General features: G+C 50.4%; 6 protein-coding genes across 6 annotated transcripts; 1 reads left to right on the plus strand and 5 right to left on the minus strand.

The window, feature by feature from the left end:
- Positions 1–64: 64 nt before the first annotated feature.
- LTHEOB_10422 (uncharacterized protein) lies at positions 65–951 on the minus strand (the record flags this gene model as incomplete). Its single annotated transcript, XM_035507066.1, has 3 exons — positions 65–501; positions 573–676; positions 737–951. 3 exons carry the CDS (start codon positions 949–951, stop codon positions 65–67), a joined length of 756 nt encoding a protein of 251 aa, XP_035367959.1.
- A 2,344-nt stretch (positions 952–3,295) lies between these two features.
- LTHEOB_10423 (uncharacterized protein) lies at positions 3,296–4,381 on the minus strand (the record flags this gene model as incomplete). Its single annotated transcript, XM_035507067.1, has 1 exon — positions 3,296–4,381. The coding sequence occupies one exon, from the start codon at positions 4,379–4,381 to the stop codon at positions 3,296–3,298; it is 1,086 nt and encodes a 361-aa protein (XP_035367960.1).
- Positions 4,382–4,986: 605 nt separating this feature from the next.
- On the minus strand, positions 4,987–7,441 carry LTHEOB_10424 (uncharacterized protein; the record flags this gene model as incomplete). The annotated part of the gene is made up of 3 exons (XM_035507068.1): positions 4,987–5,830; positions 5,891–6,811; positions 6,930–7,441. The coding sequence occupies 3 exons, from the start codon at positions 7,439–7,441 to the stop codon at positions 4,987–4,989; spliced, it is 2,277 nt and encodes a 758-aa protein (XP_035367961.1).
- An 837-nt stretch (positions 7,442–8,278) lies between these two features.
- On the minus strand, positions 8,279–10,384 carry LTHEOB_10425 (Rna-directed rna polymerase 2; the record flags this gene model as incomplete). The annotated part of the gene is made up of 1 exon (XM_035507069.1): positions 8,279–10,384. One exon carries the CDS (start codon positions 10,382–10,384, stop codon positions 8,279–8,281), a length of 2,106 nt encoding a protein of 701 aa, XP_035367962.1.
- Positions 10,385–11,691: 1,307 nt separating this feature from the next.
- LTHEOB_10426 (AAA family ATPase) lies at positions 11,692–14,889 on the minus strand (the record flags this gene model as incomplete). Its single annotated transcript, XM_035507070.1, has 4 exons — positions 11,692–12,479; positions 12,532–12,987; positions 13,055–14,598; positions 14,651–14,889. The coding sequence occupies 4 exons, from the start codon at positions 14,887–14,889 to the stop codon at positions 11,692–11,694; spliced, it is 3,027 nt and encodes a 1,008-aa protein (XP_035367963.1).
- A 787-nt stretch (positions 14,890–15,676) lies between these two features.
- On the plus strand, positions 15,677–17,901 carry LTHEOB_10427 (uncharacterized protein; the record flags this gene model as incomplete). Its single annotated transcript, XM_035507071.1, has 6 exons — positions 15,677–15,879; positions 15,933–16,284; positions 16,349–16,547; positions 16,603–16,770; positions 16,822–16,944; positions 17,009–17,901. The coding sequence occupies 6 exons, from the start codon at positions 15,677–15,679 to the stop codon at positions 17,899–17,901; spliced, it is 1,938 nt and encodes a 645-aa protein (XP_035367964.1).
- Positions 17,902–20,091: the final 2,190 nt, after the last annotated feature.

A 20,091-nucleotide genomic window follows, 5' to 3' on the forward strand; every position in this document is an offset into this window, starting at 1 on the left:
CAAAAAAAAAAAGAAAGAGGAAAAAATCCTCTTAGCCACACATGGAGGGGCTAGCGACTGCGAATTAGACAGTTCCATCCAGGGAACCATGTTCCTCACCCTCCGAGAATACGGCTTCCTGTCCGGATGACTCGTCTGATGGTGGTTCTGATTTTGGGTTGACGTTAAACAACTCCCCGAAGTCCTTCCAGCTCCGGTCTTTTCTGTCATACACCTCTCTGACAAAATTCCACCTCGGAACCAAGTTCATGTCGTTAGGGACCTTCCGGATCACTTCGCTATAGTCTTCGTGTCGCATAAGAAGGTGGAGATCCATGAAGGCTTGTCGATGAGTAACATCATCCTCTTGATCCCACGACCACAACAGCGTCCTAACCATAGGCTCAATGTTAAGGACATTACCTGTCAAGCTAATCTGTTTGCCTTTGTCGTCTTCATAAGTAATTTCTCCTGAAACGGACAGCTCGAGTACCCCTATCCCTCCCTCTATCCCCTTGCGACCTGATATGGCTCGTTAGTATTATATTAGTTATAGTATGTGTAAGCGCATTAGAAATGAAATAAGAGCCTACCTGTAAGAGTGACATGTGCGTCAACAATAATATCGCTCTCGTCTCCATATGGGCGTATAGTGATCATCCACGTGTAGACATCTTGCGGTGCGCTGAAAACAAGTCTGTACAAGTATTAATTAGTTTAACCCCATTCAGAAAGTGAAAGACGGTTATCCGCGCACCGGTCGTCTGCTTCTGCTTTCAGCTCTGCGAAAACATCGTCAAGCACCGTATATTCCTCAAATACGACTTGAATGTCCTTGATGTCACGGTCTACCTTTAAGCCGTGGAGGAGTAGTCCAAGCCCTCCCATGAAAGAAAATGTACAACCAATTTTGTCAAGGTTTTCTTGAAGGACTTGAGCAGCCTCGTAAACATCTTCGCGAGACGGGTCCATCTTGACAGTGATAGCAGTAAGAATCGATAGTGAGTGGTTGACAAATGCGTTTGCGAAAAGATTGGTAAGATTCGAATGCTTTGCAGGGCTGTGTTGTTCGAGTGTGATGTATAAAAAGTGCGCGGATAAGGACGACCTTTATATGTTGAATTCGGCGCTTATAAAAAAAGGCACAGTAGTTACAGATCCTACAGAGATCACTTCTGGCGTCTACTGAGACCTAGAGCTCTCATGCGATTGGTAATCTCGGTGTCAAAGGATCTCGTGTACGTCTGCAACCCCGTCTACGCCGCCCCTCCACCACTGTCACCGCCGTAACCTGTGCCAGATTCTTAGCCGCCCTCATCTCTATACTGAGGCTGATCCGAGTTTCATCGTCTCAAGTAACATGCCATATGCTGGGTTAAAGATCTATACCAACTCAGTTGGATTCTCGCCGCCTGCAACAATGGGAAAATGGTGGAGCTCGCGATGCGCGCGGCTCAGGAATCAGAAGCTGAGGACGGACTGTAAGTCCCACTGGGGGTTGTCGTGTGTCCATTGACTGATTATCGGAGGAACAATCCACAAGTGGTGGAGTCCAACAGTGAGATCTCGTTTAGCGTACGGCGCAGCGAATGCTGAAAAGAGACTTGCATTCCTTTTACGTACAGTTCGCAGTAACCGATCTATACTGATACGTTTGCAGTCTTTAAAGCAAGGGAATTTATCTCAAAAGCTGACAATTATAAGTCTGAAGACGAAGGAATATTCGCTGGAGACAATTCTGGATGTCACAAGTTAGGCTTGAATTCCCCGCCGCATCCATGGAACAAGTACTCCGCGAACATTCATTGGTTAGGCGTAAAGCTATTAAGCGATCGCAAACGTGCCGCCAACACAACACACCAACTTCGGACTAATTCACCGCCTCCCGCGCCACGGTGATGGCTTCTAGAACATATGCGGCTGGCTCCGGGTGAAACCGACTTCGGCACCGACGACACGGACCCCGGCACCTTAGCGCATTTACTACGCCGCTCTATACAGTAGATGTCTTGGCGGTATAATAGATTTAGAATCTAGATTCATGCTTACAGAGTAGTACAATACCAACGCGGAGTAAATGACTGTAAGACTTACCGCGCGCATAACTATGGGGAGGAAGAGTAAAGCAATAGTCGGTCCCAATAATTAGGAAGAAGACGATAGTAATAGCTAGTAGATTAAACTTACGAGAAAAAAAAGAAAGCTCTTTAGTGGCTGAATTCGCGCGCCTCCGGATCGTAGATCTAAGACAATAAGGTAAGTCGAGGTCTATGTAAAAGATGTGATTAAGAACTATTTAATCGAGCTATCCTTGGCTTTGTTATTATCTCTAAATTTAATCTCTTCGAGCTACCTTTCGAAACTCGAATAGAAAGCACTGGAAATGATGTAAAAACCTAGTATGAATAGGCTTAGCGTTTCATTAGACGGAGGCTAACTACTAGACAGCGAGATACATCCTTGTTTCGGTGATTTACTTTCTTTTTATACCATTACTCGTTTTCTACGGTGCGTAACTCTACTGTTTTGTTTTACAACAATATAACTAAGCCGTGTACAGCTCTCGCACTAACTGGAAGCGTTTTAACTTTCCAGGAGTACCCAACATATACCTTTTGCAACTCACCTCACAAGGAGCCGCGGTAGACGATGGCTTTGCTGTCCAAGTTGGCTACTTTGGTACTTATCCCTGAGAAAATAACATGAGGTTCCCTACTAACCAGTTGATAGGAGTATGTGCAGGTATCCCGGGAGACCTGCAGTGTACTTATTCCTCTAGAAAATGGCGTCGGATCTTGTAAAGGCTTTCTTTGGTCAGAATGCTCTGTTAGATGAGACAGTGGATCTCACCGAGATCGTACCACTCTTCTCCTTCGCCGTTAGCCTGCAAAAAAAAAAAAAACATCTTCCAAGTATCCTCGCTGGGGCCGGCTTCCTTTTCTTCATCACAATTTACCTCAGTGTAGCAGAAGCTTTTCGATACATTTATCGGCTTTACAAGAGAACGAAGGGAACTCGACAGGGGAGGCCTATTCAAGGTCTTCAGGCTGGGGTAGTAGAAGTGAGGGCTATACTCCCGTTACATCTTAACTCCCAAACCAGTTCTCTAACCCTCTTTTCTCTCCCTGTCTTCGCACTAAATGATATCGGTTGTATGGAGTTTGGGTTTGTCTCAACCACAATACCGACTAATTCCTATACCTAAACCATTTCATTCCGGAGGCTGGCTTTCGGGCATATTTGTTATGTTACATGCGCATTGTTGAAAAATGACTAGTTCATCCCAGAACTCCAATATCGCCTGAATTCATCAACCTTAAACGGACTCCTTGGAGATGACGACGTACCTATTCTCGCCCTCGCCTTCCGACTTCACCCGCAGTCCCATATCTCTTGCCATATGGCGTATTAGCCTGCGACGCGAAAGGTGAAGCTGTGTCCATTCCGTAATTGTAACAGTGGTCCCGTGCTCATCGACCATTACTTCAGCCAATTTTCGCATGTCATCCGTCAATTTGTCCAAGCTGCCCCCCACGGTGCTGAGGTCTTGGAAGAGCCAGGCCGCCTTTTCCGACCACTTGACCTTCCTTAGCGGTGCCAGCCTCATCGCCTGCGACCAGTCCTCCACCTCTGGCGTCCCCTTCCTTGGCGCCAGGTTATGCACGGCGTAAAGGATCGTCTTCCGCCTCACCCGCAAACTGTTCGAAAACTTTACTTGTCTCCCCTCTGGAAGCTTAATACCGAAGTCGCGCAATAGAAAACAGATGCGTAGCAAGGACTGAATGTGGAACGTATCATATCTACCGGCCAGCATAACCTCGACGTTCCCCGCATAGTGCTGGTATATGCGCCGCACGAGGTCCACGATGCCATCGATGTGATAAGCCAGGAAAGCCTGTGCCCCGCGCAACATCAGCCATTGCAGAGTGTATTCGTGGCCCTCGCGCGCCCAGCCCGGCGCCGGCGTAGCGTCGAGCACCACGAGGCCTTTGTCCATGGGCAGCTGCGGCACGGCGTCACGCCACGCGTCGACGAGCGCCTGGTGCATTTCGACGCCATCGTCAAGCGGGTTCCAGGTAGCCTTGCGGATGTTTGCGGCCAACGTGTCGTGAAAGAGGTCGATGTACAGCATCTCCGCGGGCTTTGTCAGAAACGGCCCGCACGCGACGCCGTCGATGGACAGCGACGGCGCCGTCGTCAGGTCGGATGGCCGCTGCAGGTGCCGGAGCGGGGTCCATTGGTCGAGCACCCACGGCATGTCGCGCCGCAGCGTTTTGCACACGTGGAGGAGCGCGATGATGGTTTTGGGCCATTTGCTCCCGGCTAGCCGGTCTTCTTGCTGTACGGCTGTGAGAAGGATCCTTTGACGGAGCTCCTGTGGCAAATCTATGAGTGTGGCCATGGGTTGGTGAGCTATGCGATGCGTTGGCGTTAGGTGTAAAGGCGGTAATGGTACAGCCAGCGCGAGGATCGGTTTGACTGCGGGGCCCAACGTGATTTCGCAGATGAGCGTCGTTTTTAATAGGAAAATCTTGATTCCGTGTGTGCACGGGCGCACTTAAAGAATATAGAGAGAATTTAGCTCTATAATATACAAGATTTATCCGAGTCTATTGAGTATATCACTCAGCGGTCATTCTTGAATGCTGGGGTCACGTTGGGCCCACTGTAGGCAGCAGCGAGGCGCAGTGATTCCGATTGGTTAGGATCTGCAGGCCTCTGCCGCAGCGAATTAGCGAGAAGCTAGTGGCACAGCAGCGTCATTTCAGGGCCCAATGATAAGGCCATCCTCACAGCGACTTCGATTGAAAGTGAGACTATACGAACAATGAAGCTGGCTGTGCTGAATGACTTCAAGAATAGCGTGGGGGACGGACTTGAAGAAAATCTGGCGGCCGAGGTGTTTTTGTTTCAACTCTAGTAGTGAACGATTCCGTCAGTTTGCTCTCTGCTGAAGTAGAATGAATCCATTCACCCCCCGCTCAGGCTGAGACAAGCAAACAAGTATCACGCGTACGGCCTCCCCACAACCGGCGCCTCAACCTCCTCATTCGAAAACCCACAATGCCCCACCTCCTCCCCATCCCCATCCCCATCACCATCCCCTTCCCCAACCACAACCCCCCACCCCACCACCCCCAAACTCGACGTCCCCTCCGGCCCATGACACGCCGCCGCAATCGCCAAACTGCAACTCCCGGCCAACGGCATCGCCCCCCTCAACCTCCTCCTCCCCAGCCCAACCACCGCCGCAAACAACACCACAACAACCACGCACGTCAGAATCATCGCCATCGGCGAATACGCACACGTCGTCAGCGTATCCTCCCCCTCATCCTCCTCCTCTGGCTTCACGTCTGTCTCATACGTCCACACCGTCCTCACCTGCGCCACAAAAATACTCTGCGACACAAGCCAATGCAGCACCGCCGACCCGGCCATCAGCGGCACGCCCACCCGGTACGGCAGCGCCAGGAAATACGTCGAGCGCTGGCTGCCTTGCGGGAACGAGACGCGCAACCCTTTTGCCTCGCCTTTTGCTCCACCACCGGGACCATAGTACCCCGCCCACTCCCCCGCCCCAGCCATGCTCGTCACGACGCCGTTCAGCACGAGGTAGAGGAAGGAGAAGAGCAGCTGTGGTAAATTGGCGACGAGCACGGCGCCGACGACGGCGGCGGCGGTGGCGCCGGTGGACGGGATGGCCCAGGTCATGATCAGCGTGTACGGCGTGATGGCGCCGAGGCCGAAGGACCAGAGCGAGGAGAGGGTGCCGCGGGAGTAGTGGCTGGAGAGCATGGAAGAGGCGTAGGCGAGGAGGGAGAGGATGGTGGTGAGGGCGAGGAGGGTGCTGTGGGGGGTGGTTAGTGGTGTGGGAGGGACCCCGGGGGGAGAGGGGAGGTTGCCTTACAGGGCGGATGCGAGGATCCATCGGCGCTTGCTGACGGCGGCGGACCATCGTTGCTGCTGTTGCGGGTGGTACGCGCGGGCGATGACGGCGGCCGCTGGCTGGTCCTTCCTGGTGCGGGTGGCGGCGATGATTTCGCGCGCCGAGTACAGGCACATGCCCCTGGTGCTCTGGTCAGGCGACTCGATGAACGACGCCGCCGCATCGCCCGTCGTGACGAGCGGGTTCTGGTTGATCAGGCTGCTGGCGGCCATGACGATGGTGATGACGAGCTTCGCGGCGTTGAAGGCGACGACGACCCAAAGGAGGTTGACGGCGACGTTGAGGTGGCACTGGTTGCTGACCGTCTCGCTGAGGCAGTACCGGACGCGCCCGCCGCTCACGAGCCACGGGTCGGCGCCGAGCTGCTTCTTCCAGGCGCCGTCGCTGCAGAGCTCCGCTGGCGGCTTGTTGTAGGCCGGGTCGCCGCCGTCGCGGCGGTAGGCGGCTTCTTGCGAGCAAATCCAGTAGTACCAGTTGCTGACGTACGGCTCACTGGCTGGCTCGATGCCGACGCTGTAGACGGTCATGTCGTATAGAGATGTGGCCGAGGTGTTTCCGCAGTCTTCGTAGTGGAAGGTGTGGATGTTGGGGTCCCGGAAGATGCTGCAATTATCTGGCCGGTCTACGACCAGGATTAAGGTGCCTCTGTCTTCTATGAGCGTCTTCGCGTAGCTCTCGATGCACTCGTCGTTTGTGAGGTTTTGGTAAATTTCAGTGTGCAGGAGCTGGTCCTGGATTTTCCATGGGTCGACGACTGAGTAATAGCCGTGCTTGTCTCGGAAGAATGTCTCGTTGAAGGGAGCGCCGTGTGCAAAGGACTCGTCGGCGTAATATATCTGATACATGTTGTTGTTGGTTGACACGAAAAAGGTGGAGTTGTATCTGCATTGAGTCAGAAAAAGAGCCGGCAAAGGGCTGTGGAACTCATTACACCAAGTGAAGAGGAATAGATGTCAGGCCAAGACACACCCAAGCTAAAAGCCTTCTCCGTTGGATGAACCGAAGGTTCCGGAAGCTCGGTATGCCGATGTCAACCCAGGACCCCTTTGCGTGGGCTTTATCGACATCAACACGTGTAGGAGCGCTGATGCTCTGCATGCAGTAACTGCTCGCGCCAAGGAGTAGGGTACTGATGATGTTGATGACGAGATGGATACCAACACCGAGCTTCTTGATGCTGCCGCAGTCGCCCGTGCTTATCGGGGCAATGCTGGTGTTGTAGCCTTGGCTGCGGATCTTGGAGTAGCACACGGCCGTTATTGAAATGTTGGCTATTAGTATGAGGAATGTTAATAGGGCTGCACCAGAAGTACCGAGCCTCCAGCCCGTTGGGAGCCGCTGGGATATCTTGGTGAAGCTTTTGCGTAGAGGTTTTGGAACCCAACTGCGACCGTCATCGTTTGGGCCGGTAGGCAAATCCAGCGCCCCTTTGTCAAAGTCTTGATGGCTCTCGTATCTAGTAGTATCGTCTCGAGTCCTGTTAAATGCGTGGTCTTGAATTAATGGAGACATGGGGCTGAAAACTATCTCGTCTTCTCGTGATGTTCCATCTCGGGGACTAAGCGGCGATAAGGAAATAGGTGAATCCATGCGATGGTTTCGCTATAAGTACCCTGTATTTCCGACGAATAAAGGCGCGGCAGTTATGAAAGATACCTCGCGAAATATCTTCAAGAATTTGCCTGCATAAAAGACACGAATAAAAGTTGATGAACCATGGAGGAAGTAATGGCGACGTTGATTTTTGAAGTGGGCTTGGATCTATATTAAAACCCCCACTGGAGCGAAGGAATCGGCTAAGCCTCAAGCTTTGGGGGCTGTAAGGGCTATTGACCAATCATGACCACGCAAGCTATAGTGGGCTTACTGCAGTCATACATGGCACTGCAGCTAGCTTCCGGATGACCCTGTGAAGAGGGAAAGATGACATGCGGGTGAGCAGAAGGAAAGCCATGTGACTTTCTCACACATGACTAACCCGTCCTGCGCTCAAATATATCAACATTAACCCTCAAACTTTGCGACTATTTTTTAGCAGCAGTACAGTTTGATGAGCTTCATGCGATGAGTAATTTCAATGCAGTGGCTCCATTCATCCACGTATTGATTTCGCAGACTTTCGCAAGTGGTGTATATGAATAGGCGCTAATAGTCGTGATATTCAAAATAATACTGCTTTTCTTAAGGAGACGTCGCGAAAGAATAGAAAAGGGAATACGCATAAATAGCCGATATCACTTATTTTTTTTTTCATGGATCTAACATCGTTGAAGAAGACGGGAAAAATAATAAAGGTAGTATAACTGAAGAGACACCGAAAGTCAGTCTTGTGCATGTATCCGAAAGTCATTATGGCTTGTTCCCAGTATTTCGCGGCCTCTTGACCTTCAGCGTGGTCATGATGTTCGACGTGACAAATTGCGTATTTGGATCGACTGCAAGCGCTTTCATGAAGAGTAATTCACGGCCAGCCAAAGAAAAAACAAAGTGCGACATTTTCTGGTCAACAATCTTAACATGTAGCGCTGAGGCTTTGAGGAGATCCCAGGTCGTGAATCCGTTCGACACAGCTCGGTCCATCCAACTGGCCACGACTGGGTGAGTCGTGTTCCTCGGAGTGATTTGCCGATACTCGAGATACGCTTGCTCAATGTCGTCATCGTAGCCTTCGGTCCGGCCGCCCTTTCTAAAACGCCTCTCTTTCCAACCAGAAACAAGTGTGATCAGATTTTCGGCGAGTTTCCCGAGCTCTTCTCTGACTTCATCATCCTCCTCGTTGCACGAGCTGCGGTACCTGGCTGTATAAAGACCGGATAGGTTCTCATCCTCACTTGGCACGTGTTGAAGGCGTTCATCCACCTCAGTCTTGAAATCCCGCAAGGATTCCCTCATGACTGCGAACTTCACGTAGTCGATGATGTTCCCTTCTTTATACCAAATCGCTTTCTCAATCGGCTGCTTGTACGCTGGCTCGTTCAACTTCCAGGGGTATTCTCTGCGATTCAAGAAGCTGTACCAGTCTTTCTTGGTGAAACGGTACCCATTCTTTGGCCCATCAACTAGACAGTCCCGCAGGTCTGATAGCAGGGCCATCTCGGGCGTTCTGAGATTGTTTGTCCCGTACGCATACCTCTCCTGATAATTTGAACAAAGACCAAGCATATTCTCAGAGATTCGTAAATCAAAGGATTTTCTGAGAAGGCCGTCGGCCCCCCCAACGCCCGAAACAGGCTCTGATTCGATGTGAATGCCCAGGAGTTCTGGTTTAACCGTATCCGGAGGGGGCGCGTTCTTGAAATCCCGTACAAGCAAAGGTTCCCAGCAAATCCAGTACCTGTCACCATCGTAGTCTCCGTTGGAGAGCTTTTCGGCAAGTGGAAAGCCACCACGAGCCGAAAAAACGACAACGTCTTGAATCGAGGCGAGCTCAGGACGGTAGACAGCGCGAACCTTTTGGACATCGGATGGTCGGTGCATAGGGTATCGAGCAACGAGTACATCTCTCTCATACAAGTATGGGAGTTCTACGTCGGGTAGGACGCGTGAAAATGACAGAAATATCTCCCCTGGCTTGAGGACGTGTTGGAAATCAGCTACGCCGAATGCAGATGTCGAATGAGGTATTCGGATCTCCAGTTTGTTGCCTAGGCGGTTTAGCCAGTCGGAAAAGCCTTTGTTGATGAGATCAGAGAGGTAGTAACATGTATAAGGCTGAAATCCAGCTCTGACGAGGCGAGCGATTCGCTCAGAGCGCAGTTTAGGCATGCTTGCTTGTAACGAGGAAGGATCGCCATCTGGTGATGCTCCAGGAAGCTTTGCTGATATCCATTTCAGGAGGGAAGCTGGGTCTTCAAGCGCATCGAAAAACAGATTTTTCTCAAAGTCCATTTGAGCGCGGACAAGCTGCGCGATAGACGACTTGGAGACACCTCTGTCGTGAAGAATCCCGAGGAGTGAAACGCTCATTTGCGAAGAGGCGAGTTGATCTGACCAAGTCAGAAGGTCGAATGTGGTACGGTGGCTATCGTAATGAGCATCATCCTGGTCCTCCTCGTGACGCACAAATTTCCTCTGCGACGCGGTTGTCTCAATCCAGATTGGGTCTTTTTCATCTCTCTCAGGATCAACGGATTTGAGCCAAAGCCCCTTGGCGTTGCCTATCCTCCCTTGGAAGGCGCTAGGCACAGATTCTGTTGTGCCAATATACTTTGATATCAAAGTTGCAGCTGCGACGGAAATTCGGGCACATCCGTCGCTCATGATCCTACTTGAAGTGTGCGCCGAATCCAAGAACCGAGACCAGTCGAGACTTGGATCGTTGAATTTGGTGTCCTCTTCGGCTTCGTCGCCATGCTCGTCATCTACTTCATGGATTTGACTGGGGCGAAATTCGATAGCTGGGTAGGTTTTTGAAAAGCCAAGCTCGAGGCGGGAGTAGATCTTGCTTGCAGGCATGGCTTTGTTCCCTTCAAGGCTTAGAGGAATAAGCCAGTGAATGACGTCTTCGAGAGAAGCTGATGGTCTTGCTGTACACATAGGCTCAGACAGGTCTTTTCCCTTCGTAGCGAAGAGCTTAACCTCGTAGCAATTCGGAGACTTCTTCTTTTCGCGAACGAACAATGCGCGCCATGTGCGGCCGAGAAAAGTCTTTTCCTCCATAAGCCATCCTTGAAGCCAGTCACGAAGTCTGTCTTTTTGTTGAAACGAGGTCTTATCGGCGCAAGAAACATCTATCGCCAGAAATCTGTCACCTCCGAAGGCCCTGCCAAGTCGGAAAGAGCTTCCGTCTCGTTGCTCGGTCACCGGGTTGAGCCGAGCGGTCGGGCGAGGCGTTGTTTCGTGGAATCTAAGGACAAGAGATCCTTTCAAAGATACGGCTCCAGGCGACGTGATACATTCCTTCCAAGCATCCAAGCTGACGGAGTGTTGGAATCGAGTTGCTCTTTCAGGTATTTTCTCAGCGATGTGTTCGCTTAGGCCACGATAGTCATCCCAAACACCACTGGGAATTGGCAGCATGCGTGAGGGTGAAACGTCGGCATCAAGCGCTATTCGTACGCATTCCCACCTCACAAGTAGCGGAGCATCTGTTTCAAAATCGGTATTGATTCCTGGAAATAGGTGGTGGGTAGGTTGTAGCCTTGCAACAGGCCTACGACGACGCACAACAATGGAGTTCGAAGAGGGTTCCAAGGAGGGCCCAGAAGGCCGTTCATTTGATGCGTTTTGCATTCTGTGGAGCTGTGAGGTCCATTTGAAGTTTCCGAACACAAAAATTGAACGAATTTGTTACGGTAACTTTATTCTGCAAACTAGAGACTATAAAGAGCAGCGAGCGAGTCATTGTTGACATGTGATATTGCGGGGTCAAAGCAAACCTTCATGTGTTGAAAAGTGACAAATTGTAACATGACACACCATTATGCAGCTTACTTGCCTTTACTGGACAAGGTCTAAAATCCCTGCAAGAACAAGAAAATACCTCAACTGAAAAAAAAAGCTGCCTGATCCCAAAAGAGTAGAGAGCCTTCTCCTCGACTAGCAGGCGGGCAGATTCAAGTAAGAGAGTCAATTTTTGATGACCCTGACTTCTCGCAACGGTATGAACCCCACTTAGTGATCTACTCACAGAAACTATTATTACCTTTTACTCAAGGTTGTCACTGTCTAACACCAAAATGAGTCTAAAGTTCTCCAAAAACCGGTTCCCGCAAAAACATTCATTGACATAGGAATGAACTAAACCGAAGTAGGCAATTGGCTCAATCATCGCTCTCATCACTGCTCTCACTATCATCATTGCCATCGTCATCGTCATCCCCGCCATCGTTGTCGGTATCGGCCTTCTCACTATCTGTATCCGATCTCAAAACAGGCGTCGGCACACGGGCCTCCTTGGCCTTATTTGTCCTTTGCTTTCCCCTCGAAGATCCTTCAGCCTGTTGGATAGCTCGCTGGTTTGCCGGTGCATCGAGTTCCGAGTCATTCGCTCGGAGTTGATGCATGGCCGCCAAGGTCTCATTTGTCTTTCCTTTCTGTACCGTAGTGACGTATTTGTGATAGTCTGCCGTGACTTTTGCAACCTGCCTGAAATGCTTGACTTTGAGCTTCACAGTCCGGTATTTAGGTTTCGCTTCGATGTCGGATAATGTGATTTTTCCTTTCTCAATCTTGCTCTCTAGTTCCTCCAGTCGGTCGTAATCTGCGAGCGCGAGGGACGTCTGAAACGCGTTACGGATCTGGCGGCCGTTCCATGGCTGCTTCTTCTTGTTTTTGGAATTCTCATTGAAGTGGTCTTTGGCGAACTTGAGGATCTCGTCCCTCTCATCGTTGTCAATCTTGATGATGGTGCCCTTTTCCTTGTTTCGCTTGGCGGCTTCCTTGATCTTGTCCAGAGAATTTTTCCATATTTGTATCGTACGCTTTTCATTCAGAGGCTGGTAATAGAACGACATTTTGATGCGGGAATGGAACGCCTCGTCAATTTCGCCGACGCGGTTAGTTGTGAGAATCAGGATTCCAGAATAGTACTCGAGCGTTCTCAGGAATACTGCAGAATACCGTTAACAAAACACAAACCTTCAGGCGGAGGAAACACGTACCAGATACAAGTGCATTCCTCTTAACATCGCCTGCTTGTCTCCTTGCCAGGAAAACATCTGCCTCATCGAGCAACAAGACGCATCCCCATTTGTGGGCCAGCTGAAAATGCATGTCCAGAGCCTTCTCAACTCCCCTGGCTGTCACACCTAGATCTCCGCAGGTAATTGGGTAGAGTGGGCGCTTTGTGTGAGCAGCGACGGTTTCCGCAGTAGAAGTCTTGCCCACTCCCGGAGCACCGTGAAGAAGGATCACAAGACCTCTCCCCTTCCCTTTCACTAGGTCCATAGATACGGACTCGCCCTGCTGGATGCGTTGTTTGAGCGAGTCTGGGCCGGCGAAATGACTTTGAACGAGGGCGAGAATTGTTTTCTTGTAGCTCTCCTTGATGGCGAGTTCATCAAAAGACGTTTTGTCTCCTTCCATGGTTTCTACAGGCTTTCGAACAAGATCAACGTCTAAGTACTCTGGCAATTAGTTAGTAGACTGCCTATTAGGTGTCTTATAGCGATGCGTGAGGCTTACTCCACTTGCGGATCCGCAACACAAATCCGAGTATATCTTTGCCCAAGAGAAGGTAGTGATTGTCCGTGATATTCTTCATCTGCGTCGGTTCTCCGGGGTCTATTGGCTGCAAGGCCTCAGATTGATCAAATGTTTCATCTTCGAAACGTTCGTCATCGTAGCTGGTGCCCCCAACGATAGCGTACTCCTTCCACTCATCCTCATCACCTTTCAATCGTGCACTGTTAAAGTCGTATCTTCTGAGCTTGGCGTCTTTGCTGTCCATCGAGTACCCAGTTTTTGAATCCGTGACTACTTCTCCATCTACCTCTTCCGGATCGTCACCCATAGTCAGCCCTTGATACTGGTTGTAGGAATCTTTCAGAAGCTGAATATAATGTTTCCCACGTCTGATCAGCTCCTGATACGTCTGGCTGTAGTGAGGGCAAAATCTGGCTGGGTAAAATGGAAGATTAGTGATTTGCTTCTCTCCCCGGTATTCTTCGATGCTGTAATTGTACCCGTCAGGTGTCAGACACTCGCCATCATAGGCTGCATAGTAAAGGTCCAATCTGAACGGCTTGCAGAGCCCCTCTGACAACTCATTAGTAGCTCTGGGACCGTCCTCCATGCCTATTAAGGCGAAGGGATTTGACTCCATCTTGAACTGCTTCTTTGGCATTGTAGGGCGTCCGTCTGATACGGACCAAAGAATGAATGCGTGATGGTATGAACACTCCCTCCTAGAGCGTCCAATGATCTCGGGGTTGGGAAAAATGACATCTCCGTGCGTGAAAAGATGCCACAAGTTGCTGAAAGAGATACTCTTCAGGGTTCCATCCTTAATCTTGCTCCGTAACTCCAAGGTCTCCTTCAAGTCTACTTCAATAAACTGAAGAAGGCATTTTAGATGGTCTGCGACAATCCTTTGATTCTTCAACTCCTCCTCCATCCTGGGTTTCTCTAACGTTGCAAGTCCGATTGATGTAGAATTTTCATCTTTCTGCTGCTGGTATTGGCTGATTGCAGTTTCCTTCCTCTCAAGTACCTTCTGTATCTTATCATGGCTACCGATGATGGCTTTGAATGGTGGGACCATAACACAGGGCGCAGAAGGCATCCGTGTGTTAGTGATAGCTTTCAGCGCTTGAAGAAGGGGACGCGAGTTAATCTGAAGCCGATACGGTATGTGCTGGATCCGTTCCTCAGGCCACCCGTCTTGGGAGCCGGTGTCCAAAACCTCTTCTTTGCCCGGGTTTCGTATAGCCACTGGCTTCTGGTACACAACAAGGACGTTCTCGGAAACTTCTTTGCGTTTTAGATCTTTGTAAGTACTCCAAGTGTCTAGCGACAGCCGCTTGATTTCGAGGCAGAGTTGCTCGGGTATGCCTTCTCCCTCAGAGTTTCCTTTCCCGGAGTCTTCTTCCTCAGAGTCGTCTTCCTCATAGTCGACGTCCTCATAGTCGATGTCCTCAGAGTCGTCGTCCTCAGATTCATCTTCCTCGGAGCTATCTTCAGTGTTCTTCCCAGATTTCGCACCCTCGTCAATACGTGGTTGCGTTCCACTAAATTGTCGTCAGTTCGTCATGGATGCTAAATGTATGCCTGCTTACATACCATTGGTTGTTTCCAGTCATCTCGTCCAGCCTCGCAGTCAGCGCAGCCACTTTGGCCTTCAGATCCTCCAGTTCGTCGAGGGTCGATCGACTGGATCCGTTCCGCAGGTTTGGCTGATCCTCCAAGCCACTGAAATCATCCGTTGTGGCATTCTTTTGGGTTGTCTGAGAACAGTCTTGATTCTCATGTACATCGTGAAGCAGGCCGCTTCCGATGGTGGTAGTCGCTGGTTCGGTCATTCTGGGTGTGTATGAGAGCTGAAGGTACCAAACAACAATTGGGTACTTTTATGGCAAGGCTAGGCTTCCGAAAGACGTGGTCTTCCTACACTTCCCTGTGAACATCTCATACTCTTTATACGCAACTCTCTGATACGGTATCAGCCGAAAGACGCAGGAACTTACGCGTCGCATACTTTTTATGTGCGTACATCTCAGCCTCCTTGATGAACCAATTGGCTGGTTCAACATGGGTCATATAAGCTCGCTAGTCCCCTCCTTTCTGTTTCTCAATACCCGGAAGTGGCTTTCTTGGTTGGTGTTCTCAGCCTTGACCCTTATCTCCGGATGACGCCTAATCTGCACATCGCCCGAATAGGACAGGCTAGCCTTGCTTACATGCGCGATGCAAGTGACCCTCCAAATCAGCGATCGTTTGGGGCGCTTATTTTAGGCAACTGCCTGCCTTCGCCAGTCTTTGGATGCAGAGTGGTGAATCTAGGCCCCACCATTGTAGTTCGGCCGTGTGTGGCTTGCTCAATAAGCAATGTCTTGGGTTCTGTTGCAGGTATGTGCCGCAGCCTCCCGTGTGTTGAGCCTCGGCGGGTGTCCCTATGCAAGGTGAATTCGCTGCTCTCACACCCCGCTCTCTGTTGCCATACTCCAGCTTCCTCCCGAAGAACATTTTACTCTGATTTCGTGTTTTATCTTTTTTTAACACTGTCAGCGCAGGCTGAAGATGTCGGCAAGTCACGACGCGGTGTTACCGCCTACCAGCGGCAAACACGGGGGCAGGATACTGAGTTACATGAAGAAAAGGCTAGATGGCTCCACACATCCTGCTTTAGATCAGACGGTGAAGGCGCCGGTGACCATTCAAGGCGTTGAGGCGAAATCGGACAAGCTCATTATCATCGAAAAACCGACACCAAGTGAATCTGAAGCAACCCAAGCACTACCACACAACGCGCAAAACAGCGTTTCAAATCAAGAAATCGCGGTCCGAGAGATGTGCGCGTCTAATTTGTTACAGACATGTGCAGTGTCGCTGATCATTTTCGCAGTCCCGACGCAGTTGAGAAGTTGTACGACCCATGCCGCGACGCTGGAGCCCGCATAATCAAATGCATTGAGCAGTATCAAGTCGCCAACAAGACAGAACTCGTAAAAACTGAGCAAATCCACACGTATGACTGGACATCTGTCGATGACCCCCTAACGGCCTTTGCGAGATGCGTGGCCAAGGAGGAGAGCAAATATGCGGACAAAGTGACGAGGGGATTCTGGGGCCATGTTCGCCGAGGGGGGCGCTGGTTTAGCGAGCACGCCGGCAATGCGAAGGCATTCATCAGCCTTGTCCCCGCCGATAGCATATACACGTCTGTATTATGCGGCGGTCTCACTTTCATCTGCAAGGTAAGCACGGCATCTACTATCTTTACACTTTTTCTCATTGTATGTACATGTAACACAACTATAGATGGCTGAAAATATCGGAAACGTGCGGAGCACCATCGCGAACTTTCTGGGGAAGCTGTCCGTTCTCATCGAGACCAATCAACAATTCGTCAATGCGTACCAAGACAGCGCGATCCTGCACAAGCGTAACGCGGCGCTTTGCCTGTCCATATTGGACGTTATCGAGGCAGCCATCGAATGGTTCAACAGAAACCCACTGAGTGAGCTCAACGTAAAACCACAGGAAACAACCAACAAGTCATTGACATTCCGTAGAAAAGCTTCTTGGCGCGGCCGGCAAGCCTGGAAGTTATGGAGACACGATACTGGACAAAATCAAGGACATGGACGACCGCGAAGCTGAGTTCAAGGACCAAGTCAACGCCTGTCTCAACACGAGCATAGCTCACATAGCGGAAGATATCTCCGATATGAAGAGCTTCCGTGAGTACTTATGCCAATTCCAAGCTTTTCACTATTGCTAAGCGTTCACAGTCAAGGACAAGCTTGATAGCCCTGAGCGCCGGAGTACCATCACAGAACACAAGATTGTCAAGACGAAAGACGCGCTGCAGAACGTGTACGTCGTCTTCTGCAATGAGCAGGATGCCATCAACTGTAAGAATCCGGAAGCTGCCCTTATTCCACAAGAAAATAAAACACGACTGACGGTGTAGAAAAGGGTATGAGGCAGTGATGGGAATATCAAAGGCCAAGCAACCCAAGCGACTGAAGCGGAAACAGATGACCCGCCACAAGGCCGAAAGCCTCATGAAGAAATACAGCATCGACGCCTCCGGCTCCGCCCGGCACGACTACCACAGCCTGCTCCAACTGCGGTACACGCTGCCAATCAAAGACCAAAACCGCGCCGTCGCCTTCATGCAGGACGAGCAGATCCAACACTTCGCCACCTCCCAAGACCCGTGCCGGCTGCTGGCCCACGGCAACGGGACATCGGACAGCTGCACATCTCCCATCAGCTTCGCAAGCGCAAAGCTCGCGACGGCGTTCCAGAACGCGTCGGCGAAGATCATCCTGCTCTCGTTCTTCTGCGGGCTGCATACGAACGAGGCCAAGGACCCGAGCGCGCACCCGCCCGGCATGATGCTGGCGCTGCTGCTGCAGTTGATCCAGCAGCTCAAGGACCACGGCGTGCGGATCGACTCGGCCAGCATGCAGCGCGAGATCGAGGAGCTGGACGTTGCGGACGTCGGGAGCATCGGGCGGCTGCTCGCGAGGGTGGAGGAGCAGGTGCCGGAGGACTACGTGCTGTGCGTCATCGTGGATGCGGTGAGCTGCTTTGAGGATGATGCGCATCGCGGGGAGATGAAGGATGCGACGAGAGTGCTGCTGGAGCTGGGGTCGAGGGAGGACGGGCCTACGTATAAGCTTCTCATGACCGCGCCTATTTCGACGGTTTCTTTGTGGAATGTGTTTGGGGAGTATGAAAGCGCTGGTGAGGCTGAAATCATGGAGGTTTCGAACGTGGCGAATCACCCGGGAGGGTTTGCAGCGCTTGATTGGGAGACTTTAGGGGGTGACGGGACGGACAGTGGTGAATTTAGCTCCTAGAATTATTTGAGAATATCAGACTTCGAGTTTTGACTCAGCAGCTCACTCTCGTGAATTATTGTTCTGGGTATATGGAATGTAAATTCGACTTGATGGAGATAATGCGCACTTTCGACAAAGCTCTCCATAATTTGCACAACAGGTAAGTTGAATCACAGTGTCGTGGAAAGTGCTCAATCTGATGCCCTTGTTCTGGGAATGAAATGGCGCGGCGGCTTTCAGCCGCGGGGACATGCATGCAACGAGTAACAAAGCTGCCGACTAGTCTTAACGCTCATGGGAGTTTTTTTTTTCGCCTATGCCAAGGTGCTCCTCGGGTGTGACAAACAAAGAGGACGGTTTCAGAGTATGAGAGAGTCTTTGTCATTGTCGTCGCGCTCCCACACAACTTTATCTTCTTTCCGCGGTAGCTATTCTTTCCGCAAAACGTAGCGGAGAACTTAGTGCTGCCTCATGGATGAGCACTATTATGGAAACCCTATGCAAATGTTATTTCAGCAAGATCCGTAATATCCTGACGAATGTATATCTATGAATGACTGCCCTACTCTCTTTGAGCTCCCTTAATCAAACTGAGAGTAGGTCATGGAGAATATTACAGATATCGCCGGTACTATACGGGTCTTGACACAATTTCTCGAAGAGTCGAAGCACGCCGAGGGTCAGAAGACACAACAACGTACGGCCGATAGCTCCCCGCCACAGGACAAGTTGAAATCATTGGAAGAAGAGAGCAGGCTATTGAGAGGAACGGTTGCATCTCTCGTGGAGACGCTTCAAAGCGAGAGCTGCAAGACACAAGATCTCCACAAGATGATGATCAAATCCGTCGGGCATGCGACTGCTGCACCGAATGATCCTCAAATCCAGGCTAGTTTCGAGAAGCTTAAAGATGAGGTATATCAACTTGTGAAAAGGCATTTTACTGTGAAACACGAGACGTTCTCGCCCACGGCTTCATCTGATGCTCCGGAGTTGATCAACCGTGCGGCAGGTGCGACCAAGCTATACGAATGCTTTTTTGACAATCACAGCTATGTGCTCGGCATTAGGCCAGAACTGGAGGACGGCTTGGCATGCTTTGAAAGAGATATGTTGCACAACGGGAATGGCGCAGGTAACGTTGAAATTAGCCATAATTTTGACTTAGCTAATTTTTGGAATAGAGGAGCTGGATGAAGTATTCGAATGGCGAGCTCGCACAGTTCATATGTGTCAGAAGTTGAAGATAGCTGGCAAACACGACGGCGTCAAACAGGCAGTAGACAAGATTTGGCCCCATGTTGAAGCTCTCTGCCGCTATCAACAAGGTGAAGCAGCGCCTGCCGTCAAAGGACTTGAAGGACTCTGCGCATCTGCCTTGGATCTCGCGATACTCCTGAGGTCAACCAAGACAGAATTCGAGTGGGAACAGAAATTACAAGCTTTTGCCTCTCATTACAACAGTAAGGACGTGGATATTCTTGGAAGCTTAGGTCCAGACCTGGACAAAGGTGAGGACTACACCATTGACCGAGTTGTCTTTGGTGGGCTGGTGAGAGGTGATGCAAAAACGGGTCGATTTAGAGACGGGCGAGTCCGTCTTCTCAAGTCTTGCGTCCTCATTGCTTAGTAGGCATTCTTCGAATCTGAGCGCTTATATTCACAGAAATTACTACAATAATTAGCCGTGCTCGTTACTGAAATGCATATCTTACATATGAGTCAACGACGGTAACTCTCAGTAGATGACAGAGAGCTTGGCTTATAAAATGCGCCTGCTATTTTTTCTGGCCTTCTCAGAACGGAAAGAAATCCCAAGAGACACCGGATATCATCCAAGTGGTTCTTAGAGAGCCTTAGTCAGTCCCGAAGCAGTTCTCAATATAGGCTACGATGCAATACGTGGGGTTTTCATCCGTACTTCAAGTACAATCTTCTGTCCTCTCGATAGATGTTATTATTGGAATACGAAGCAACCGCAGCGGCTATTCCGTTTGTGCGTTGCACCATCAACCTTTCCAGCCTTGTTAGTCAGCCTTGCGCTATGCGGGCGACGAAACCAGTAAATGAGCACACACCACGTCTATTTGTTTGAGGCCTTTAACACGTGAAATCGTAGGGTTTTTGACGGTCGAATGGGCTATTTGCGGGTTTACTTTGGCTCCTGATGTCTTGTGAGGAATGAAGTTGTCATTCAAAGCTTACTAG

This window comes from Lasiodiplodia theobromae (assembly GCF_012971845.1).
Source record: "Lasiodiplodia theobromae strain AM2As chromosome Unknown scaffold_38, whole genome shotgun sequence".
Taxonomy (NCBI): domain Eukaryota; kingdom Fungi; phylum Ascomycota; class Dothideomycetes; order Botryosphaeriales; family Botryosphaeriaceae; genus Lasiodiplodia; species Lasiodiplodia theobromae.